General features: G+C 38.5%; 1 protein-coding gene across 4 annotated transcripts in view; it reads left to right on the top strand.

The window, feature by feature from the left end:
* unc5cb (unc-5 netrin receptor Cb) overlaps positions 1 to 26,775 on the top strand; it is a 145,880-nt gene that overhangs the window by 66,530 nt on the left and 52,575 nt on the right. For all 4 annotated transcript variants that reach the window (XM_032570614.1, XM_032570613.1, XM_032570612.1 and 1 more), the window contains exons 2-3: positions 14,923 to 15,153; positions 24,272 to 24,415. In XM_032570614.1, coding sequence (XP_032426505.1) covers positions 14,923 to 15,153; positions 24,272 to 24,415 — 375 coding nt within the window. The remainder of the gene's footprint in view (positions 1 to 14,922; positions 15,154 to 24,271; positions 24,416 to 26,775) is intronic.

Below are 26,775 nucleotides of genomic sequence, written 5' to 3'. Positions count from 1 at the left end.
GAGCTACATAGGTTTGAAGAATTCACAAACGTTTCTCTACATTTGCAAAGTTGGTAGAGACAAACCTCAGGCATTTTCCAGTTGTAACTGCTGCAGAAAGTGGTTCTACAGCTATGTTCTCCATGGGGCTGGATGGAGATGTTCATCTCACTTTTAAAATGTTCGACTTATAAGAATTTTTGAGAAGAGTGTAGCATTTTCTCCCACTTCACAATGATCCACTGTGGTCTTTTAATTGGTAGATGCTAAAGGAAACTTCTCATCTTGTATACATTCAATAGAGAATAAAGAATCTTATCTCACCTTTTACTAGTGAATTGCATAACATCTCAATCAAATATACTTAAGTTTGACTAAATGTGCAAATATGACAAATGAAAAAAGTTCAACTGGGAAGCGTATTTTTGCAAGGCCCTTTTGGATCTAAACATGTGACTGGTACTGTACATGTAAACTAAGCATATATTAGTAATTGGGATTAAAAGCATTAGTGCAATAAATGAGCATAAACTCTGATAGTGACAGTTGCTGAGCAGTCTGTTAAGAGACTTGCTGATCAGCTGGTCAGGCTTATTTTGACAATGAGCTGTGTTAGAATGTGTCGTCTGATTGGGACAGTCCTATTCCCAAATGAAGTGCTGTCATGTTGCTTTTAGTCCCACGTGATGCAGCATGCACAGTAAGTAAAGATTTTAGCATGTTGTACAACAGCAAGCTTGTATAACAGTATTAAGATTTTAACAGCATTACAACCACATCTAACACTTGAGCTGCTGGGCTGAAAGCGGCGTCATAAACGGCGAGAAAAGCGGATAGAGTTGGTGTTTTGTGTGTCTGACTGTGTGAGTGCATGTCACAGCCCTCAGGGCCAGATATGGAGTCGTGTCTTTTAGCTGGCTGTCGCGGCCGGGTCTTGTTTTTATTATCGGCATCCGAGCTGTGGTGTGTGTGCCCTTTAATGTATATCACCTCCTGCTCCCCCTCTGGTGTTCCCAGGCCAGAGATTTATGATTCTGCATTACACCTGCCATGTCACATTAATTCTACCATCACACATAGACACAAGAACTCACATGCAAATACCTAACACCACTCACTGTCAAAGCCTGAATTAGGGCATGCACCCATGCCTGGTGCATTACAGCATACAGTAAATCCTGATCTTCTCATATTCCATCATATTTGAGTCCCTTTGTACACGGTGGCAGGTTTCTGCACAGGAAAGGATGCAGTTTCGAAAAATAGCAAAAGAGATATTGCCAGCCTTTGATCTATGGTTTTTGTGCAGCTTTTACTTGCCAAATCTAATTTCCTCTTAATAACTATTGTTAAGAAAATGTAACTCTTATTTCTTGTTTGTGTTTGTTTCTAGTCCTCAAACCAGGAGTCATTAATTAAATGTACAGATTTTTAACTCTTAGGTTTCCTAAGAAATCTAGACACAGGTTCAACATAGTTTCTGACAGGTTGACATAAGAGCAAAAGCATACAATAAAACATGTTTGCTGTTGAGTGGACCTTGATATTTGGGGGGTTTAGGAACAACTGGCCGAGAATAGCTGAAATCAACCAAAACTTGAAATCCCTCTCAAAATGCTTATAACTGCATATTTTAACAGTTCAAACATCAAATATATGTTGATATGCTTGAATCCGTACAGTCTTTGCACTACCGTAGAAGCTAACATCTATGATCTTCCTTATCCTCTTGGGGGTGCAACCAATCTGCAGCAAGGAAGCTTAAAGTCACTCCTGGATTGGCTGATTAGTAAACGCTAGCCAATAATGTGCACTGAAGTGTTTATTCTTCCCAGAAAGTTTAGATATGTGCTAAGGAAAAATGTGTAAAAAGGCCATTTTCTGCTGCTAATATGGAATATATGCAGAATATATGACTATTAAACTGTAAATTGGCGGAACTCCACTGCATTCAGTTTTGCTGGGATCCACTGAAGTCTGTTCTGGGTTAATTCAAAACATTCCTCAGGTGTGTAGAAACCATCACCACCTGTGGCTGAAAAAAATGCCCCAAACTGCAAAAGTATGATGTGCCAAAAGAGCAACCCATCATAGTCTCAGTCCTCATTCTACTTACTTAAATTAAAAGCCATCATGCTTCTGTAAAAAAAATATACATTCTTTTAAATAACTCTTCTGTTTAGCTCTGGCTTTATTTATTTATTCATTTTTACACTCAATTATGTTGAAAATAGCTCACTTTGATCTATCTTCCTGGAGTAACAACTTTCTTATGAAAGAGGGCTGTCAGTTCAGCCTTGTAGCGCTCCATAATGTCACATTCCCTGATTGGGAAAATACTTTTTTTTTCTTATTTTATGACTAGCTGAACAAGCAGCCGAACTTTTAAGTGGAAAGAAAATAGCCTAATATCTCTACATGACGTTTTATTTTCCCCTTACCTTGCTATTTGGTTGACAAGATAGTGAGAATGAGATTTAGGGTGTTGATGTAGGTATGTTGGTTGCCAATGTACGTCCCCATGTTTCTCCAGGGCATAAGTAGGCAATGACAGACATGGAGAGTAGGCTGTGCTCAGGGACTTTGTCTCACACATTTTTAGTTTGTAATGTCCTTCAGATGCAGGACTGCATCTGAAGGCTTTCTTTTCCTGTTTGAGAAAAGGCTGGGACATTTAAAGTGCTTCAGGCTACACACGCAAGGTGGGCATGTGTGAAGTATGTGTGGACATGTGTGGTGGCAGTGCCTCCTCTTCAGCGAATTTACATTTTTGTGCAGCACAGAAACCACAAACTAAGCAAATGATAGCGAAATTTAGCTTTGTGTTTTCGGGGAGTTGCTGCAATATTGTATGGATTCTAAACCATTCAACAACGCATTCATTCCGACATGTTGCCTTAGAATCTTTATGTTGAAAATATGTTTGAATGAACAAATTTACCCAAACTGTTCATAGATCTCTTGATTAAATGGTAAATTTGGTCTAATATTGCTAAACCAGATTTAAGCAACTTTAGCAAGAATTAAATGTGACCAAGGTAATTTTTTTCCTATGCAATGAGCTTTAACTTATTTTTTTTAATCATGTGCCATTTTCCGTTAAATGTGCAAATTTGAGGCTAACCAAAATGACATTCTGGCAGTAAGTAATCTAAGGAAGACCTTTTTTATATAGCACATTTTATATATAAAAATTGCAAAGTGCTTCACAATAAACATTAACACAAGAAATGTTTAACAACACAAATTAAAAAAGATAAGCTTTTAACTGGCTTTTAAAGGAAGCTACAGAGTTTGCTGATCTGAGCATCCAAAGAACATCCAGTAAAGAAAAATCTTTTGTTTTCACCTTAGTGTGGGCAGCTATCAGCAGGTCCTGATCACTGTGGCTCAGGAATCTGCTGGGGACAAATCAATGCAAGAGTTCTCTGATATAACTCAGTGGCTGCCCATGAAACACTCTACCTAGCCAGAACAAGAATCTTACAATGCACTCAAAAATACACCAGGAGCAAATGTAGATGCATTGGCAGCAATCACATGTGAGAATTTGGGTGATGTTGTCAGAATCCTGATAGCAGCACTCTGAACGGCCTGCAACACATGTAGGGAGGTTTTGATTAAACATGGGTAGGCATTATAATAATCCAGGCACAAAGAAGCAAAGCCTCTTTAATTTGATATGCTGATAACCCACTGAACCGCTAGTTGTTTTCATCTGTCAAAATGTAAGTGTGTAAATATCTCTTAATTTTTTTAACTGTTGTCTATTTTGAGCTCTAAAGTGAACAAAGAGTCTTATGTCATGTTTTCATTGCGTAGGCATCATAACCATAACCATCTCTAGTAAAAGTTAGTTGTAAAATCTGTACTTAAAATGAAACGTTTAGACCACGGCTTTTAAAAGTTGTTGTTTCAAAACTGATGAAGAATTTCATGTGGATTTATGGTGCATAAAGTTTGGCAGCACTAACCATCCCCTTCCTTCTGCTGTGGACAAAAACAATTTTGTATTTACTTATGCCGAATGCAAATTCAGATGTTTTTAAAAGCTGGAAAATTGATAGTCCTGGTAAGGAAAATAAAGAAACACCACATATTACCTAGATTTTAATGCAAAGTCTTAAAACCAGAGTTGCATGCTTAAAACCCTAACCTTAACCCTGAGAAAATTATAGAGTAATAAATGTCATTTCAACACTGAATCTACCCATTGCCCTGATTTCACTCTGCATATCCAGTTATCCTTTGAAATTCTGATTACTGCTGAAGCTGCATGATGTACAGAGTTCAATAGGATGCGACAAGTGCAAAAATGCTTGAACGTAAAAGCTCCAGACTTCGTCTCCCCTCACAAGCAAAGCTAATTCATATTTCAGCTTATCTCAGCTAAAATGCAGATATCCATTTGATGTCTATGACATGCTTTAGACATATATAAAAGTTTTTATTTTAAGACTCAATTTAACTTGATTTTATCTTATAGGTAACTTTGATGTGTTCAAAGTACCCAGTTGTCTATTTGTCTATTGTTTTTGTATTATTGTTTACTTTCTTGTGGAAATTGTCATATTTTTCTATTTTTAGAAGCGGAAACCTTTCTGGATGTAGACGTCAACAGGATGCACCTAAGAGTGATATAAAAAAAAACAAACTAAAGTCCAACTATTAAGGCTGCAGGAAGCACTGAACTTGGTTGATATTTTTCTTGTTCTATTTTATTTCTTTTCTTTTAGTCTTTAGCTGAATTGCACGTCCCACTGCTATTGGCCAATTAACCAAATTCAGAGCATCTCTTCAGGCTGTTGGGCACAGTAAGGGGGTCAGGGAGTGCCGCATGTCTCTCCTGACAGGAGCAGCTTTACTCCACAGCCCACCGGTCAGTGTGGGGCAGGGTGACGGCCCTGTCTGGCTTTGGGCACCCAGGGGTGTGACGGTTGACAAGTGAATGGGTCTGCCAGCTTGTGCAGAAACGACCAGTCGTCAGGAAGTGAAGTCAAGCAGGGGAGTTATGCAACGGCTGCTTTGAACTGGATTAAAGTGTTTGTGCACCACTGAATGCATGGGCTGTGATGGTGGGTGGGCGGGAAAGCATCCGTGCGTGACATATTAATATTGACACATGTCACTGAAGACTCCAAGCATAAAGACAGCAGCGATCAAACCTGCGTGACGTTAATTGGGTCCGTCTTGTACTGGTTGTACTCAAACCACCGTTGTACCTCTTGAAGGTATTTGGCCGGATGCCCCACTCTCCTTTACACCCCTCTTCTCTGTTGTCCCTCCCTCGGACTTCTCTATAAGCAATGTGTGTGCCAGACCGCGCCGTAAATTAGTCCCGTGTGGTGACATGGTGCTTGCAGGGTAATTTGGACAATGGGGCGTTTGACAGCTCACCCATCACGGCTACAACGCCCCAGGGAGCCACTTCTCCTCTGGAGCTTTTCTCTGTCTCCTTGCTACTATACTTCCTCAGTGCCGATGGACTCTGACTCTCTAAGTAGCGGCATCATTCTCCGATCAACCACCAAGGAGACTCTTCATCCATGAGCAAATAGATGGATGGGGACTTGAGGAGAGGGTGTTGGCCTGTTAGGTGAAAAGAAAAATCCCAAAATAAAGGTAATAGTAAGAAAATATCAAATGGGAAAAAGGAGAAAAGTAGCAAAATAAATAAATCAAGAGTTCAATTACACTGGTAGTATGATAAAGATTTAAAATATGTTTTAAATATGTTCAGCTTCCACACTAAGCTGATGTACTATGCTATCATGTAATGTTTTTAAAAGAAGAGACTTAAAAAAACAAGCAGTTATTCTATGAAAAGGGGCAACAGACCTCAATAACAAGGCTAAATATAGCTTTGTTATGTCAAATCAATCAAGAGAGTGGTAAATGAAATAAATATGTCAATAAAAATCACAATAAGGTGACCAGAAATCAAGCAAAGGAAAGATTTTTGAAATTACAGAGAATTGGCAAAGATTTAAAGTTTATAGATTTTGACTTATAAAGATTAGTTGAACATGCCTGTCTAATATCTAGAGGTAGATGGTTTAATAGTGCTAGTGTGCAGAATAGAAAAAATAAACCTCACACACCAGCAGTTTTATGTGAACTTTTGCAACATTCAACCTAAAGCTGCCCTGGGAATGTAGATAACATAGGGGCATAAAAGGGATGACCAGCTCTGACAACCACAATGCTCCAAGTTCAATCAGTATTTTATATGTGAAATGCGATAATCTGAAAGCTGCCAGCGCCTGAGTAATATAAGAAAATTTACTGGTACCTGTCAAAACTAAGTTGCTACATTCTGAAGTATCTGAGGGAGTGTTAATCTCCAATACTGCTCTAATTTAGAGCCAAATGTTACATTTTAGAGCCAGATAGCTTAAAGTCTGGTGATAAATCATAATATGGTCAATCTCAAAGGTAGACAACATTTCACTGGACAAACTCATTACTTTCATCTTGGATAGCCATTGTGGCTTGGATTGGCCAATTAATGTAATGATGTGCATTGTTCATTTTTTAAGGTTTTGTTGGCTCTAGTGGCCTTTATTTGTAAGTAGTTTGACAGGAAACAGGGTAATGAGAGAGGGGGAAAACATGCGGCAAATGTTGCCAGGCTGGGAATCAAACCTGCAACCACCGCCACGAGGACTAAGGCCCTCAATACGTGGGTCGTGCGCTGCCCCTGCGCCACCACAGCACCCCCAATGTCTTGTGCATTTGATGCTAATCTTTCATCTACATATAATTCCCAACATTTTGCATGGGCATGAATGAGCCACAAGCCCAAACACAGATACAATGGACATGTTGCAGAAATGATAATGAGCATCCTTTAATTTTTATTTTGCAACAAGAATTGGGTTTTGGTTTCTTACCTTTGAATCTTATCACTATATGTTTGTAAGGTCAGTTGTCTAGTGGGATTGACCAAAGTGTTTCCTGAGCTCAAACAAAATCAGTCTATTGAGTCATGAGAAACAGAGAGCCAATCAATGGGCTGAAGTCCATCAGCAGCAGTGTAAACAGACACTGCTTACTATTTTTAAAGTCTGTTCATTTGCAACTCGTGTCCCTAGAAGGAATTTTAGGACTGAGTTGGTACTGAGATTTGTCTAAACTGGTGTGCATGTGGAGTGGGAGTGAAGATAATTACTTTTGGCTTAAAAAAGGAGGTTCAATACTCTCATATTTCATATGAACATTAAGTAAGAAAAATACCTGGTGCAGCTTCTTTTTTTGAAGTAGCTCACACTATTGCTCTCTCCAACCATTTACAGAAGTATTATTTTCACCCTAATTTTGCCTTTTTTCATTTTTTCCCAAAGAATCTCATCTTTTCAAAACCTCTTTTCAGATCATCTTACTAAACTGGTCTATGCAGGTCTCTGCTTACCTCTTTTTCACCTCCTTATCACAGGACTAATTATTGTCTTCCTTTTCATTTTTTTAAAGGCTTTCTGTCATTTAAAAAATTCCTGACCACTTTTTTGTTTTTAGTTGTTTTTATTTCACATAAGAGTATGTGATATCTTTATAATCTAATATCTTGCTATCTAAATATGTGATAAAAAGTTTTTTTTAAATCCTGCCTCCTTTATAACATCAACTTAAAAGTAGATGAAGTTTATTATCATCATATTTTGACCTTGTCTCTTCTGGCATTGATGTGACTGGAGAGACAGTGACCGATGCTTAGCATGACCCTGGCAAAGACCAGCTGCCACCTGCCAGGGTGCTGCCCGAGAGAACCAAGTGAAGGTCAGGGATGACGATCAGAGAGAACATGTAAACACGCCCAAAGCGAAATACACGACTAACATTGCAAAGTTAGCAGAAAACAACTTTTATCTTGATAGAGATGGCTTGTTCTCTCTAAAAGTTGTGAGATTCTTTCTGAAAATTCACCAATGGGAATTCTGTAGCAAATTTCCAATCGATGGTTTTTATAGAGCAATTCTTAGAATATACTGATTTTGCTAGATTTTGTGAGAGGTCAGGGTTTTACTGAAATTTGTAACTCTTTTGGATCTTACTAGTTCATCTAGCATTATTTAAGCAACAGTTTGTGTGTATTCTTGGAAGTCTACTGTAGATCTTTATCTTAGTTCTGGGACTTCTAGAAACCTGCCGACTTTTTAAAATCCAACATGTTTCATAACAGCTTTCTCCAGGCAATGATTCTGATCTGTATTGACTTAAGACGGGAAATGATTGGGTTCATTTTGGATCCAATTTATTAAATATCTTGCAAAGGAAGAGGCCACTGGTTCTTGGTAGCAATCAATACCTTCTTCAGCTTGGGTCAGGGTGTGTAGATATAGGAGTTTGCATGAAACACTGAGCTAGTAGAGAGATTGCATGAGAACACCAATACAAAGAAATGAGTTTAAACCTGTGTTGCCGTTTTCTTTTAAAGGTTTTGAAAGGAGATGCTGTTGAAAGGACCATGTGTATTGATTGAGGCTAGTGGGATGTATAATTCTTTATTTAGGCCAATACTGTTGGCCAGAAAAAAGTAATTACCATAGTTTATGTTCACTCAGTAAAATCAGTAGGTATGTCGAAAGCACATTTTTAGGTAGAACTGATCAACCTGTTAATAACTGAGATGACAGCTGAGTAGGTGCTACAAAAAATCTGCCTTGTAAAATCCCCAGCTAGATGACTAGATGAGAATGGACCAATGTTTTGCTTGGACTTTCCCTGTATGTGTATTGATAATTAGAAGGATTAGTGAGATGAGGTGTTAATTTGGGAAAGTAAGAGAGAATGAGATATGGATAAAAAAAGATAAAGAAATGAAATAAAGAGGATTTGTTCCAGAGTTCATCCTTGTTCATGCTCAACTTACCCCTGATGAAGGGAAAACATTGTTCTCACTAACACATAACTTTTCTCCGGACAATAAATCTGCTCAAGCACTGATAGAGATAGCTTATCTTCCACAGCACCATCAGATCCCCAGCATTTTATTAGGTTCTAAAACATGCATTCGCACATTGAACAATGTCCAGTCTTGGGCAACATTTCTTATTTCTGTAGTGAATAGGGGTGTAACAAAAACATTCAGCTCATGAGACCAACAGCTATAAGAATGAGACAAGTGATTTTAGCAATATTTCTGAGAATATCCCCACTTTCTTTTTTCATAATTAAATATTTCATTAACTACAAACTGTGTTTTGAAGAAAACATGTAATCAGAGTGGAATATTTCAATCCAGGCTTGATCGGGGTATAAATTTCTTTTAGGCTTGTCTAATGGCAAGGCTGCTGTCACATGGTTTTCTGACCTCCTATGTGCCTAGATGTAAGGAAGCAAATTATGTGCATTATAACATGTCTGAAATATTTGTGTTGGTTTGAAGGTTGTGGTATTCAGGGTTCAACAGTGTCAGCATGGAATGCAACTTATACTGTGATGCCATCGACTGACCATGCTTTTTGATTTTCCCCACATGATAAATAATAATAGCTCACATAACTTGGCCAAGGAGCCACTTTCACTCACAGTTTCCAGCATCCTGAGGTGTGTGAATCTTCATCAGTCCACACAAAGCATCTGCATACTGTTTCATAAGAGCATATAATGTAATCATTGGGTCATGGCTGCAAAAATTGAGAAGCATTTGTGTAACTTTGAAACAATGCAGTAGAGATACTCTGAGACCTGCAGGGTAGCGTAGCTGCTGATAAAATCGTGAGTGGTGCAGTGTAAGCAGAAAAGCCAAAAGCCAGTAAGTGAAATTTTAATCTTGTGCCACAAGATCCCATGATTCCCTTTGTAATGAAGTGCTGTACACACCGAATACACAGCAACCATACAACATGCAGTCTGTTCGGTGTACTCTACATGCTGTAATGTGCTTAAATAATTTACCTGCGATACAGTTTGTGCAGTTTTGATTTTCTGTACTGTGGTTTTGTATTTTTCCTGAAGCAGCTTTAATGTTTTTCAAGGTAAAAAATATATATACCGGTATTTGAATAATATCAAATATGCAGCTTGCTTTATGTAGGGTATTCACTTGTAGTTGCTCAGAACCTAGTCAACAGCACTTAGAATAATTATAAAGTAGTTATAAAGAATTTATTACTTGAATACACAGCGATTAAGAAACTCATGGTCATGACCACTGGCTGCTACTCCATCCAGGTATGTTGCCTTGACTTTAACTGCACCCCCTAATCATTACCTTTTTTTCTTGATCTTTTGCTTGTATGCAGTAACTGAAAATCTTCCACACCTGTCACAAGGACAAGTAAGTGGTTCAATCATTAAAGGACACACTATGTCTTGGATCTTCTTTATTACTTGTCAGAGAGGTTTGGGGGTCATTATTTAGGACTTTGTCATGCCATCTTTTCATGCTTTTGGAGTTTGATGTACTTTTGGCAAAGTATACAACCCTTCACTCTTTTCACTACAGTTCTGGGGGGAAACAATGACAAGCCTATTTTCACCCACACTCTCAGCACTGGCTGCTTGTCCATTTTAGAGTTGACCGCTTGTTGTTGGATGTGCCAAGGATCGATATGGTTTTTGTTGTTGCAAATTCAAAACTGTGGAAGGCATAGTCATTACAAATTAGAAAGGCCTTGTAGATATTACCAGATATTTTTAAATCTTCTCTGCAGACTCATCTTTTGGGTTTTGTTTTCAACCTATTAGCTATTGAATTTATTTGGATTTTATTTTATGTCACTTGTTACTCAAACTTTTACATGTATTTCTTTTCAGTATTTTATTGAGTTTTATAGTTTTTATTCTTTCTTATTTTATGTTTAGCTGTTGGTTCTCACCGTTTTTTAAAATGTTATAACATGCAAATTCCACGCAGAAGACCAAGGCCAGGGTTTGAACCCAGGATTGTTTTTCTGCAAGGTGCTATCAACTACCACCATTATTCAGCCTGTCACTTATATTATGTTAATACCGTTTCAGTGGGAATCATTATGTTTATTTTGCCTCATATGAGAACATATTGCTTTATGTCTCATTCAGCTCTATTTTGCCACCTTATATGTTTTGATTTAGAACAAGCTATACAACATGTGCTTCATTAGACTAGTTGATTGACTTTGATCAGCTCAAAACATTAGCATCCATCACTATAATCTACTACGTTATTTCAGTTTGACTCAAGGCAAAGGAAGTCTGATTGTAAAGCTTCAGATAGCTCAGCCTGTTTTCATCCTTCTTTTCAGTGGTACTCTGGACTGTGGTTGCTCCTATCTGGCAGTGAAGTATTTGACATTTGTATCCACTTGACAAGCTCTCACTTGAGTATCTGTTTTTATATCATTTATTTTTCACATTTTTTGCTGGTGAGATATGGAGTCCATATAAAATTCAATTTGTGCCTTAAAATATTTGATTATAAAGTCACAATTTACACATGAATTAGAAAAACTTACCTCAATTACAGAGCAAAACATAATTAAAAGAAAAGCGCTGCAAGGATATATTTCATAAAATTTTAAACACTCAATTTGCAGATTGTTCAGGGGGGTTTTGTATTAAAAGAAAGGCAGAGTAATACAAATGCTTAAGGAAAATCTAAAGTGCATATCAAACAGGGGGAGCATTCTTTATTAATGCTTTTGCTAAAAAGGATGCAACTTCAAAACTCAGAGGAAAAACATTTCCTTTCACATTTTGGAAAAATAGGGTTTAAGAAAAAAATGTTCTGTAAAGATGTCTCTTTAGTTTTATTGTTTCTCGTGTGTGAGGTGAAAGATGCTGAAATGCCAAGTGATGGGAGGGAGGTGGGGGCAGAAGGACTGGTAAAAGTCAGGGTTTCTTATACTGTCATGAGGTTTCCTTTTATACTCCTTTGCTGATTTTTTTTGCAATTTGTTTTTTTTTTTTTTACTGCAGAGCTCGTGCAAAACGCTTGAATTTATTATTTCTAGGACTAAGGAAGCTGATGAGTTCGAATATCTGTGAGCAAAGCCGTGTGCGCCGGTGTGCGTGTAACCATTGTGAGCGTTTGTATGTGCATGAGCACATTAGACGCGTGCCTCTCTTTGGTTGTAAGGGAGCTGCACTTTCTTGGCCGCCTCAGATCTTTCTGCCTCAGAGTTTGACAGAGGCAACAGAGCCAGGAGGGAGAGAAAGATGGAGAGATAATGGGAATGGAGGGCGAAAGAAGGCTAACACAATCTTTAATGAGTTTCCTTGGCTCTCTTTGCCTGTTTCTGGGTCATGGTCCCTTTGGCTGAGTATGTGGGTGGACTGAGGACTATGTTGCACAAAAGAAAAGACTAACCCAAGGTCTGGTGAATAAGACTTCAGCTTTATGAAGACATTACTCGCAAAATTGAATGGAGGAGAAAGTTTCCAACTTCTTTTTCTTGATGGAAAAGTTTCAGTACATCTTGAACTCACAAACTTCAATACAGGTTCTATAAAATCTTTACAATTTTAAAAGTCTGACATGCATTTCTTTTTATTCCGATACCCCTAAAAAAAATCTCGTACAGCTAATTGCTTTCAGAAGAACTACTGCAATAAATCTGTGTAAGATTTATTCTTTGTATGAATCCAGCTGTTCTGTGAAGGACAATTGTTAGAGAACAATGGCAAACAAAAAACTTCTGGACGACCAACAAACACAGCAGACATGTCAGGGAAAAACGTGATGAAGTTTAAATCGGGCATAGGTTACAAAATAATATATTAGCTGTTGAATATTACATAAGAGTGTTCAATCTATCATCTAAAAACACAAAGTAAGGCACAACTTGTAAGCCTAACAAGACATGCCCAGTACACTTAAATTGACAGGGCCAACAATAGGAGAAATGATCTGAGAAGGAGCCAGTAGACACATGGTAACACTGGAGAAGCTGCAGAGAGGAACAGATCATGTTGGAGAATCTGTTAACAGAACAACTCCTTTGAAAGAAAGCTACAAGTAGTTTTGTTTCCAGGTTTCCACAAGCCATGTAGGTGACACAGCGAACATGTCAAAGTAGGTGCTCTGGTCTAGTGAAACAAAAAAATGTATTGTTTTTATATCCAAACTGTTATGTGTGGTAGAAAAGTAACACTGGACATCATTCTGAACACACCATTCCTATAGTGTAACACAGTGGTGGCAGCATCATGCTGTTATGTCTTTATGGAGAAGCAGGGTGAGGGAAGCTGGTCATAGTTGTCAAAAAGATGACATTTAACTAGACATTTAAGTTTAGAATATTAGATCAGAGCAGTAAACAACATTTTAATATAAAAATATGAACTTGAAAGAAAAGCATGCTTTTCTTTAAGTGTTATTCTTCCAAAATAACACCTGCTTATTTTGGAAAGGTACTTTTGATCGGACATCCATCCATCTATTTTCTTCCGCTTTATCTGGGGTCGGGTCGCGGAGGTAGCAACTTAAGAATGGAGGCCCAGACTTCCCTTGTTTTAGAATTGACTTAGGGAGATCTGAATAATATAACATTTGTTTGTGCACTTTAAATTTTCTACTATGCAATGCTTGTGTTTGTGTAAAATGCCAATATAACACATAAAGTACAAAACTATGAAACTTGTAGTGGGAATAAATACTTTTCCAAGATACTGTAATGGCACACACTCTTTCACCTCGGTGAGGTTTGCTTTGTTCATTTGATGATTGGCTCCTCCTGCACTTTCATTTCCCAGCAATCAGCCTCAGTCCACTGGCAGGTATGGAGGGATAGATAACATTAGAGCAACATCGCAGGGAGATATCTGCTCAGTCAAGATGTTATTTAGTGCTCCCAAAAGCATTCACGAGGCAACTTCTGTCAGACAACAAGACTCCATCATGTCCACACAGGTCAGGGAGACAGATAGATGGAGGGCCATGGAAGAATTACTGATTGGGCTGATAAACTCTATTGTTATCCGAAGAGTCTGCCTTCCTGTTCCTGTCCTCCTGCGTTACGTTTCTGTCTGTCTTCCCAGCTCAATTCCGACATATCAATCTATGTCTGTCTGGCTTAGCTGCTCTCACTGTTCCTTCCTTCTGTTTCCTTCTGTGTCTCTGTCTCTATTACTCTGCCTTCTTTCTTTCACACTCGTGAATAATTGATGTCTACCGGTTCAATGGTAAGAATAGAACAGTTCTGGAGGTGACAAATAGGGTGGCGAATAGGCCTTATCCTGCTTTCTTCAAAGAGTTAGAAAGTTAGCTGGGCCCACTTGGGCGTGCACGCCTGTGTATTTGTACGACTGTGAGCTTTTCTTTGTGTGTTTGTGCACTTGTATGCGCATGCACATGCAGCTGAGCGTTTGTGATTTAAGACACAGAGATGAAAGAGACTTGTAATTACAGGGAAGCGTATCTGTCTACTGCAGAAGTATCTGAGGAATGGCACATGGCACAAACTGGGCCAAAAGCCCGAGGTCATTAGATGTGCTGCCTGCATCCGGGTTGTCTGCGTGAGCTGTTGTTTGTGTGTGTGCGTGAGAAAGAGTGACAAAGAGGGAGAAGACAAGAGAAAATTGGAGGCACAGCTAGAAGAGCTTATAACTTTAGTTCCTCGGAGTCAACCTACAAATTCTGTTTCTCGTTATTGGCTCTGGCTGGCGTCACTGCTCTTTCATTGCTCAGCAATCGCTGGTTGTGGTTTGACCAAGTGAGGGCGAATTTCTGTAAATCCATGCAGGCTTATTGGCCTGAGAGGAATCCCAGAATTTCCTGCGCTCTAAAACACTTGTGTAAACATTCCAAAATATCAAATGATAGGGATTTCACTGTGTGTGCTCTGTGAAATGGATTATCTCATCCAAAGACTGGTTATAATACTCCCCCACTGTCTTCTGCCTCCTTTTTTCTTTCCAAACTGATCCTTGTTTTTTCCATAATTGCTTTTATGTCTGTCTTCACTAGTTCTTCAATGTCTTCCCTCCTTCTCCCATCATGTGACAAAGTTTTTCTCTTTACAGTTGACGATGATTTCATTGGTCTGGGTGAGCTTCCTGAAACGTTCCCCTCAGATCCACCCGAGCCACTTCCAGTATTTTTGATGGAACCGGAGGAGGCCTACATTGTGAAGAACAAGCCAGTTAACCTGTACTGCAAAGCCACGCCTGCCACGCAGATCTACTTCAAGTGCAACAGTGAGTGGGTCCATCAAAAGGAGCACACCGTGGAAGAGAGGGTGGACGAAAACTCTGGTCAGTAAAAACATCACATTCATGGAACATATGTTGCACAAGTTGTTTGTTAAAGAAATGATTTTCCTAAAGTACCAAAAAATGTGCTTGATGTCAATGCTCTGTTGACTCAACTTTTGATAAGTATAATATCCCCCCATCGGGGGTTATCTCCTTTCCTAGGGATTATCTGGGATGCTAAGTCGGTCCATAAGCAATGCTAACACAGATACTTAGAAAAACATATTTGTGACTAATTTGAGGGAACAAATTAGACTTACATGTGTGTTAGCTTGTGCAGAATAGCCAGAGCACCTGGAGTGACCTCATTCAGATCTAAGGAAAAGGGACAAGGGCCACATCTGGAGTAGAGCTTTGAACTTTTTTAATCAACTCCTTCATTGTTATTGATTTGATAAAGATTATCCAGAATAATTTCCCTTTGAACAACAATCACTGACAAAAGGAATATTAAACATCCTACTACAGATTTTCTGGATATTTAACTTTTTAGTATCATTATGTGTATTTGTTAGTGCTGTATCACAGTTAATGATGTTGATATTAGTTATTTTGGGCAACCATACCCAACATCTCCTGAATTGGACCCGGAGATTCAAGTGACCTTGACAAATATATCAAAATAAACTCATAAACATAAAAAGTGCAACATGTCTAAGATATTGATGATTGTTTTTGTATTGCCTTTTGATAATCTCTCAACTAACATCTCACAAACACTCAACTCTTGCACATATCGATAACTGAAAAGCAGAACCGCCTTTCTGAAGAATTTCTAGCAAATCTTACTGGGAATTTTTACCATGGAACTTTTCTGTCACAACAGAAGACTTATATTTTCCATAGACAAGCTGAATATAAGTGAATTTACCTTTTCTAATCATCTAAAGTGAAATCCGCCTATATGAGAATCCTGTAGATAGGACGATTTTCATTTTAGTCTACACGGAGAGCAACTTGATGAAGAACTATTCAGCAGGCAAAATTTCTAAATTATTTGCTTCCACTAGGTAGCTGCCAAGAGTTTTTCTTTCTTTCTAAAACATGATTATCTGATTCACTGTTCAGCAAGTATCAGAAGCTTGTTGAAGGCCAAAAATACCTTAAATACTGTCAGAGAATAGACAATACTAGGATTTGGTCTTTAAGGTTCCTTTATTATCAGGATCTCTGATCATAGCAATGTCTTTCAATCTACTCCTAATACATATGGTGCTGCAAGGCTTATACTTTGATTTAGAACGTGACTTGACCTAGATTTCACTTGCTGTTAAAAGCTTAAACTCATATTCTTCAGGTTTGTGTGGACTTTTAAGACTTTTATAGAGAAGTGTTAGAAAATAATGCTTCATTTGGGAAACATATTACCTGTCATCATAAATTATAATGTAACCAAATTTTTACACATTCACATTTTGTTTGGTTTATAATTACCACATGAACTACAAATCTATACATTTGTTCTGAAAAAGGGCTCTGGAAATACACACACAGACAATGTTTAAGCTATCATAAAGTCTGTCTTTAAGATTGGACATATATTTTTAGGAGGCATCTAAGGGAAGTGAAGGTAGCAAATCTCCAGCAGGGTTGTTTTCTCCAGAACTCAAACCCTGAAGGCACCAGAACCATTACACACTACAAGCCAGCGCTGATTGGCCTGCATTCAGCTGCTGTATTTGGAATTGAGTTCTTTCTGCCGCCCAAAGGTACCAATCACATTGCATTTACCCTTTTCATCCAACTGTTTGCTATACACATGCCTTCAAGCTTCCACAGACACACACTAAACGCTCCTTTAGTCCAGTGTGAGCATTTAAGGTCATGAGCGCATGTGTTCACCCCCTTCAAGGACCTAAAACGTGTGTTTCTATCAAGATGTGGACTAAAAACAGGCTTCACTGTTGCTCTTCGTAGTGACCTGCATGGCAAAACATCAAATTAAAGACAACAGCAAGCTGTTAAAAGTTACACCAAAAGTTTTGCAGCACTTGTACATGATTTAAAATGTACGAACAGATTTGTTCAGCAGGCACCAATTTTAAAAGGAACGATTGAAAATCCTGAAGCCTTTTCATTTTTGCAACCTTGTGTCTTCGCATGAAAACAGAAATTCCGACATGCGTTTTAGTTATAATGACAAAGAACAGGGAGAAGGTAGTAGTGGCTTTTAGCCCTTGTGTAAGGAGGTTTTGTGCCAAAAGCATCAACAAGGAAAACAACCCACACATCATACAGGCACCCACTCTACATAGCCATATCCACAGGCTATTTACTGCACAGATATTTATTCGTTTATGCTCTTGCAAAGCACAAAAAACACACAGTACACCAGCGGAGCTCAGTGCATGTGTGTTGCTGCTCTCAACCCACTCTTTTGCTCTCTGATTTCTCCAAATTGACAGAAAGGGAACACCGATAGAAACCAGCAAGCTTGGTCAATACCACTAATAACAGCCTAAAGAAACTAGATCGCTCCCCTCCTTGGTTTTCTTCCCTGCCTTCTATCTTCTTTCTGTCTCACTGTCATGTTGGAGAGAACTGATGAGTTTATGCAAATAGCACAGTCACAGATACTGAGATTAAGTGTACAAGAGACTAAAGACAGAAACCGCAGGTGTTCATTTTAGGCTTCTAGCTGCATCCATAGCGTATTTATCCAGATGTTTTACACTCTCATATTAGCGTTGTGTGCAGAGCTGTGCAAACATTTTCATCACACAGATGTTTCTATTACCATCCACTGTGCTAAATCATCAGGGAAACATCTGACTGGTGTTAGATTTAGTCTCCAGCCTCATGGCAACAACGTCAGATCACAATCATGAAAAATTCATTTAGGTTACTTGAAGAGATAAAAGCACTTTTCCCTCAGGTTACATATTTTTTACATATACCCATTTATAATAAAATCAATAAATTGGTTCCACATTTGAATATATTGATTAACTAAGACACATTAACTCCTCTGTTAGAAGCGTTATCCCCTCTCACAGATGTTTGGATATGTGACCACCTCCCTTTCCGTCTCTGACACCGGTAAACTTTGATCTCCTTTTACACCTCTTTACCTCGGTAATTTAACATTGATACATCAATCCAAATTTCAAGAGCGCATTTAGAAATTACAGTGAACAAATGCAACAGCAACAGCATGATTCCCTTTGCTGCAGAGAATTGGGGGACTAGGTTATGTTCTTTTGTCAGAGCTGCACTGTATTTTATTACCGCATACTGGAATCTAAGATGGTTTTATTGGATTGAGATTGTTGTTTTGTTATGTTTTGGGGGATTTTTAGGAGTTATGGGTAGTTTTTTAAAGCATTTACATGGACACTTGTGCATGATTATAGTGTATATAGTGGCTTTTAAAAAATTACACAGCCATATTGAAATTCAAGGTGTTTGTGATGTAAAACAATGCAACCAATATTATTAAATTCAAAACTTTCCACCTTTAATGTGACAGTTATCTTGTAAAATTCAACTGAAATGCAGATCTATTGGGGAAGTAAAAGTAAGAAGCAAGAAAGCAGCAAAAGCTTGGTTGCATAGGCATACCTCCTTATACTAATACTTCAAGTTTGATCACTTTTTGATTGTGTTTCAGCTTTTAGTCTTGTAAAGTTCACACCTTCCATCAAAGTTTGACTGTTCTTAAATCCTTGAGCTAAAGTCATTTTTCAGAGAGGTTACAAAGGATCAGAATGTACAAAGGCATAAGTCAGGAGAAGGTTACACAAAATCCATAGTAAGGGTGGGTGCCAACAGGCGAACAGCAAATCTGAAATAGCTGCAGAAGTCGATGCCAAGTACTGGTTGTGTTGTACATGTGATAGCGGTCTCCTGTATTCTCCGTTTGTAGTATGGAATATGGTTGAAATAAAAATCCAGGCCTGGCCAAAATCTCCAAAATCCTAGTGGGAAATTGTGTTTCAGCTTCAATCTTCACAAAGGTATAGCAATGTGTAGCACAAAAAGATGATCATATACAGTATACCATGAAACACAATGGTGACCGTTTCTGGGATTACTTTCCTTTAATGGACATGAGGTTTTTGGCAAGGTGATTAAAGTTATCAACAGTTTTATTCTAAGACCTTTGCATGCCTACTAGAAGATTGAAGAAAAAGGGGGATTTTGTTTTTTAGCATCATATTAAGTCCAATCAGACCTTCAAATAAACAGAAAAAATAGTTTATTAGAAAAAAGTGATGTTTTGAAGTGGGCTAAAAAAAAAACTGTTAGGTCACCTGAAGAGGGGTATGGACAAGAAATGTACTCAGTCCAATCGATTGAGAGAACCTTTATTTCAGTACTTGAAGGAAAAAACATGAGAAACAAAGGGAAATTAGTCAGTAAATTTGGACTTCTGACTAAATAAGTTTCTCTGTGGCTTTGTGGCAGAGCCATTTAGGTTTCGGGGGTCATCTTTTCTTTCTCTGTATATAAAGCTATTTCCCGTTATATGTTTCACGTGTAACTACGTACAACTCGGTTGGAGAAGTGTAAAGGTTATAAAACATAGCTTTGATACTTTTGACAGTCCCAGTTTTGTTTTCTGAGTGCTGTAATGTTTTACCTCCCAGAGTCGAGGGCAGGTTATAGTATCTTTTGAACAAAATGACCATTGATCCGAGCAAATGAGCGGTAAATTAATTTCAAGCAGCTCGTTTAATATACACCAGAGACAGCTTGTCACTTCCTCTGAGAAACGAGGTGTATGTTCAAACGGGAGTCCTCTTCATCTGGACCGTTAATGAGTGCCCATACTCCTCCCTCCTGCTTCTGCTCATCTTTATTGACCGATGCTTCCTCCTCCTTCCTGACCAGTCTGATCAATAATGTTAGCCAGGCGCTAGCACTGAAGAGCGAGTCTAGCTCACATTTATAGTCATATTAATAATGAATTATTTTTAATAAAGTGCCCTGTGTCAGCCAGCTATGAATGGAGGCTGATGGCTGTAGTTGGATGAAACAGCCCCTCATCATTAGTCCTGCTGGGGTTCACAATTACTTCAGCCCTCATGGCTTTAAATTTAATGCTATGCTCTATAGTGTTCTTAATTGTAATGATGTGCTACATAAAGTCAGGGTGACTTCACAGTTACAGGGCTATGTAAAAGTATTTGACCTCTTAAGACATTTTTTTTTTTGTGGTTTATATGAATATTAAAGAAATTTTATTTAAGAATAAAAAGATAGCCAGAGTTTACAAGTCAACCTGGAATTTTTATAATTATCCCCCATATAAAAACTGTTTGGCTCAATCTTTGCAGCAAAAAATACCCTCAAATCTCAATCATATCAAACTCAAAAATTTGAATAGGCTTGGTTAGTTTTATTTCAGATGTAACATGAAAATGCACCTTCCAAAAAGTTCCACTTTTGTCTCAGCAGTTTACAGAATATCTCATAATATAAGACAAGCTGCTGTTTTCTTTTTGGTCAGCAGTGTTCCGGCCTTGTAACGCTCTCATAAATGCCTTTCTTCTTGTTTAATGACAAACATTGAGCTTAATTGAGGCAAGTGAGGTCTGCAGAGCTTTGGATGCTGTTCTTTTGTGACCTGTGATGAGTCACTGATGTACTTCTGGATTCATTTTTGTAGGTTGAACACTCCCGAGAAAGTCGCCCACTATTGCATGTTTTCATTGTTTGTGATTATTAGTGTTAACTATGGTTTATTTGAGCCCAAAAACCTTATAAACAGATTTGTAATTTTCTCAGACAGATAGATCATCTGTTCTTCTTTTCCTTTAGAACAGGGCAGGTTGTGTTGCTATTCAAAATCTTTTAGTCCATTTGATTTGTCAGACATACTCCATTTAAGTGACTTCTTGATTCTGCTGGTCTGGCTGTAATCAGGTCTGGGTGCAGCTTGTGAAATTAAACTGAAATGTTGTTAATTACAGTTCGGTTTGACAAATCACGTGTAAATGCTTAAAGAAATCTTTATTAGCCAATAAAGCCAATGAAGGCCAAATTTCATCACTCCATAGCCATGCTGCTCAGCATTTGATAGAGTAATGAGTGCATATATATTCCCACTGAACCTGTCTTCCACACATCAGGAAATGAGAAGAAGGTCTCCCACACCAGAGTGAATAGTGGGGTGACAGGGAAGTGGAGGGGCTGAAGAAAACAAAGCAGAAGCTGGCAGCAGTGCATGAAATGTAAAGTGGAGCAGGGCGCATGCCACCCTAAACAGACCACCCAAATTCTTAGGGCATTCTTGATATATACTTCAGTGTCTTAAAGATTATGTGTCAAGCAACAGCACTGCTCAAGTGACTGGATGAGCCTGAAACATCAATTCATGATTAAACAAGGGAGGATAGTTAATTTTGAACAAAGATGTCAGGTAAGTATGGAAAGCTTTTGTCCCTTAATAAATACAATTGTCACCTAAAAACTACGTTAGATATTTATTCAGGTTACATTTGCCATATATGAAAACTTTTGGTATAGTCTTAAAGACTTAAATGTAAGAAAAATACAAAAATATGCAGAAATGTGTAAGAGGGCAAATATTTTTTGTCACAACATTATTGTTCACAGTTTTGCTTTTATTGTGTTAAAAGCGAAACATATCTCAGAAAACTTAATCCAGGTTTAATTATGACTTTTAATGTAGACTTGATACTTGATCATCATGAGTATTTTAGTTAATCTGTTACAACACGGGTAACATTTAAAAACAGACATGTTACTCAAATCCATGAATGTTTAACATAAAACTAAAAAAGGAGATGAGTTTCCCCAGTGTAAGTTTCAGACATCGAGTATTTTGTGAGTACAATTATTTTCACTACTGTTGATTTTTCCCGTTGCTGTTTAGAGACACTCCCACTGCACAACATTCATCCTTGACATTATCAAGCTAACAAAACATTCTCTCAGGCAAGCACATTAGCATGCAACAGTACTTCCTTCCTTACAGTGGCACACACGTGTGGAAAAACGCAGAGGCAAATTGTGAGACTCCAGACATGGCTGCTCCCTTGCCTGTCGGCGCACTGCTTAAATTTTACATGAGGGCTAAGCTGGTGCGTTGGTTGTCAATGTGCCTGGTGTGTGTATCTGCTGGAACAAGGAGGCTGTGTTAATGCGATGAACCTGAAATAAAATGGCATGTTCATTTTTTAACCATCTGCTCTTATTGTATTTTCCATTCAGCCAGAACCTGACACTTTTCATATCTACTTGTTAAGCCAAACCCCTTCAACTAAAATGTGATCACACATTGGGTTTTAAACAAGGAAAAACTGAAATTACATTGAAGTAGGCTTGTTACTTTATTTCTTGGAGCATTAAGATGTTTCAACTTATTCAACATGTTTGGAACTTTTGAAGCAATTCCTAAATTACTTTAAAATTAATCCCCCTTTGCTATGAATTTAGATTCTCAATGTGTCCTATATTAGTCCGTCTTGGTTGAGTTGACATCGAATAACTCTGTAATGAATTAGATTGCAAAATAATATTAAATTACAGAATGGATGCAGATAGGGACACAGATATGTCTATAATTTATTACACCAGTTCAGGGCCAAAATAATATCCTATTAGACAGGAGTTACTTTCTGCTGTAATAAATCAGTATCAAGGAGTATAACCTGAAGAGTAATGATAACCTGAAGATAAGCTAGTCCTTTCCTAACCCTGGCCAAGGCCGAGGTATTTCTAAAGTTAACTGAGAATTGCTGATGACTACATCATGCCAGTTTTGGAGCCTAAATCTTAGCAAAAAGGAAGTCAGTACCATCAAAACAACAGAAAAAACAGTGGTCTTCAAAAGCCTAGAAAATCTTGCCAGCTTAATAAAAAAGATACGTTAAATTTATCTGTTGAGTCTGGCTTTCAAAAAGTCTAAAAACTAACTCTGCTGTCTTCCATCCTCATTCTCTGGTTGCCAAAGGTCACTTTTTGCATTATTTCGATGTATTTTTGACAGGCACAAAAACACAATAAATCTCTCAGTGGAAAGAATAGTTTAAAAGCAATGTACACCACAGCAGTATGTTCCTCAGCTCAGCAGGGTTTGAATTAGATTTGCTACAACAGAAGCAAACTCTCTTTCATTGTTTTGTCACCTAACTAGGAAACCTTCAGTGGAGCAAGTGATCCACAAAATTAAAGGAATAATGAACCCACTGCTTCTTAACATGGTCTTTTTTGATGGTTATAGTACAGACTGACAATGATGGCGTAATATAATGTAACAAAATGTGTCCCAGTGGGAACTGGGAAAGATCAGAATGTCACAGTCCAGTTTTACCTCAGAGCTGACCATGAGCATAACCGCTTCAGAAAAATTACATCAACTTATTTCCAACATGCTGCTCAACTTCCATATCTAAACTTAATATGTAGCTGTACGTCCAAGGGATGAGGAGGAAGGGAAAAATCACAGTCTGGGTGTTATTAAAAAAAAATCTGCTGAAGTGTTGTAGCACATTTGAATATGAGCTTCCAGCTTAAATGCATGCAAAATTCAAGCTCTGCTGGAGCTAAAAAGCATCCAACTAGAGCAAAATGAAACATACAGTATATAAACTACTCTTTTTACCCTTAAATGTCTGCGGTTCACTGCACGTTCCTTAATATACATCTGAGCCATAAAAATGTGATTTGTGTTGAGCTGAAATGGAATTAAAGTGTTGATATCTTCTATGACTGTTTTTGTTAGGGAAACATATGATATCAATGGGCTTATATGTAAACACAGATGTAGGCAGACTGTGGCAGCAGCAGAGTCCTCCGTAGCGTGGCAGCTGTTGATAGAAGCATCTGTTCTAGGGCCAGTTTGTTTGTTTGTTTTTGTTTGTTTATTAGGTACTGGCATCCAAATGAGCCCTAATCAGATGAGTTAGCAAACAGGATTGTGTTAGCTGTAACATCGAGAAGCCAGCCCCCGCAGGGCCCAGACCAAAACAGCTCAGTACTCAGGCTTGTCTAGTCAGTCCAGACTGACCCTCCAAAATACCACAACGTCTGAGAGGAACGTGTTTGATTCCAAGTGATTTCTGATTTTCTTTCTTTTTTTTTCTAATGAATCCTTTAAGGTTGAGTCAGTTTGTTTCTGCTCTCTAAACTTCCTCTGTTACCTCTGCAGGTCTGGTTGTGAGAGAGGCCAGCATAGAGATCACCCGGCAGCAGGTGGAGGAGTTGTTTGGGCCGGAGGACTTCTGGTGTCAGTGTGTGGCCTGGAGCTCCGCTGGGACCACCAAGAGCCGCAAAGCCCACGTCCGCATCGCCTGTGAGTTTATCTGTTATTATCCACTCCCTCATCTGTGCACTCCTCTCTAAGCACAATCTTGATCTTGCCAGACTGTTGATGTCCAACAAGCTGTTAAAAAGGCTTTTGCTGACATCTTACTTTCATGAAAGTTTAGAGAATCTGAATTGGTTTCATTGCACTCTATATAAACGACGAGAAGAAAAAGGAAAAAGCAAAGAGGCAAAGCAGTGTTTATACACAGTAGAAGGCCTATATGGTTCCTATTTATGTCAGCATTCCGCCTTTTTTCCTCTTCCATGGCCCCCATTTGTTCCCTGACTGTGTGTTTGTCCTCCATCTGAACAGCACAGCACAACTGTTTTCAAGTAATGAGAGACATTCTGCACTGGCCCCAAAGTTTAGGCTCATTTTACGCTGTTCCCCAAAGGATGTTCTAGTGAGAATTTGAAAAGTAATGAAACCCCAGAAGACTGCGATGCGGTAAACAGAGTTTTTGTTATGCAGAGTTGTGACATCAAGGCAGCCTTTTTTGCAACACAACAAATATTATGTAACACAACTTGCTCATGCATTGTTGTCAAAATGCCACCTGAAGGCAAGTCTTTCTGTAGTACCAGTGAGATGCCTGAGCTTCCCAACCATCTGTCAGTCATTTTATGGTTCCATGACATTTCCTGCAGAAGTTTGCTCCTTCTTCTCCTTTTGGCCAACGAGATTTAAGCTTTTCATTTGATACATACTTCAATGGCGTAACGGGCCTATCACAGTTGGGTCTTTGTTTACTCAGTGGAAGCAACACAGTTCAACATTGAAATCAAACCTCTGCAGCAAAAGCAACCAGAACTGAACCGTTTCACTTAGCAATATCCTTCATTTAGTCAATTTGCAGTTTGGGTGATTTTTTTTTTCACCAGAATATCTGATTTGTTCATTTTTCTTCTCAGCACAAAGTTACTCTAATGCAGTTGGACATAAAAATTTCAGATAGTCTTGTTCTACGTTGATATATTATTGACAATCTAGCAGTGGTTTGTTTTATTCTATTTCATAAAATGATGATTGACCTGAACTCATTCTTCAAATTACTGAGTCAGTTCAGGACTTACTTCTGGCTTCTACTTCAGTGATGGTAATGAAAAGTTTAGCTGGCAACTCAATTCTACTTTTAAAATGAACTCATCTACACCAAATTGGAACAGATGGCACAGTAAGGAGTCAACATCTGTGGTTTTCACCTGAGTCAGCCGGTTTAAACTTACTTAGCATTTGTCTCTCTCAGTTTGAGCCTTTTGAATTCTTTCCTTCGTCTTTAAATTGTCATATAGCTAAGTGTTTTTCGCCTGCTGTTTGTCCTCATTTCCCTCACAGTTTCCATCTAAATTTGTTGCGTTCTCTTTAGTTCAAGCACCAACAACCCTTATTACTGCTTCTATAAGGCTAGCCTTTCGAATAGAGAATCACACTTCCCAGTCTCCCACCGAGCTCATTCCCGCTGCTCCACCTCCTATAATCACCCGTGATGAGCGGCCTGCCAGCACTGGCCTATCCCTCAAATCACAATGGACCCCTCTTCCCCTCCCATTAGCTTCTGCTGAATGGATTAGCTCCTCTAGTGGGCTTTCTCTTTGGGCGGGCTTCTTGTTAGAGCCAGACTCCATCCCGTTAAGCTAATGGAAACTGGGGTTGTTTTCCTCTCCCCTCCCATCATCTAAACATATGCAGTTTAATCAGATAGTGAGTCAGAGCAAGTGCTGTTGTGCAAAGAGGTTGCCATGTTAAGGACAGAGCTTTCAGACTTCCAATGTAAAAAGGTTTTGCAAGAACATGTTGGAGTTTACAAAATGTTCTTCTGATTAAATTTGTCGCAATTTTTGCGGTGCACGGATTGCCTACCAACTGAAAAAAATTTACAGTCAGATTAATTAATCTTAGTTAAAAGTATGGAGAAGCATAATTTTGTTTGCAGCCTTATACTGTATATTTTTTTATTCCAGGTAAAACCTGCTGACCAACATTTTATCCCTGAATTAGATTCAGATGTTGAATGTGTTCTGTGTCACTCCTAATCTGGACTCGTTCTAGCTGCTAATGATTTTCTCAGTGGGGAAAGAAACGATGTCTGAAGTGTGAGGTTGCCGTAATTTAGCGAGACAAGTAGCCAAACACATCCACTTAAGGTAATGGTAGTCATATGTGTCTGTTTCTGTGGAGCTGTGAGGTTTGAAACGTTTGTGTGGAGTGCGACTCCCACAGGAATGCCAACTCAGCTGATCGTTCCCCCCGTCATTGGGCCGCAGGGCTGATCCAGGTTATGAGGTGTGAGGAGAGGAGAGACGGTAGACTAGAGGAATAGCGAAAATCCACATGCAATAAACATA

Source organism: Xiphophorus hellerii, chromosome 8, assembly GCF_003331165.1.
Source record: "Xiphophorus hellerii strain 12219 chromosome 8, Xiphophorus_hellerii-4.1, whole genome shotgun sequence".
Classification (NCBI taxonomy): domain Eukaryota; kingdom Metazoa; phylum Chordata; class Actinopteri; order Cyprinodontiformes; family Poeciliidae; genus Xiphophorus; species Xiphophorus hellerii.
This window is presented reverse-complemented; position numbering and strand designations above follow the sequence as displayed.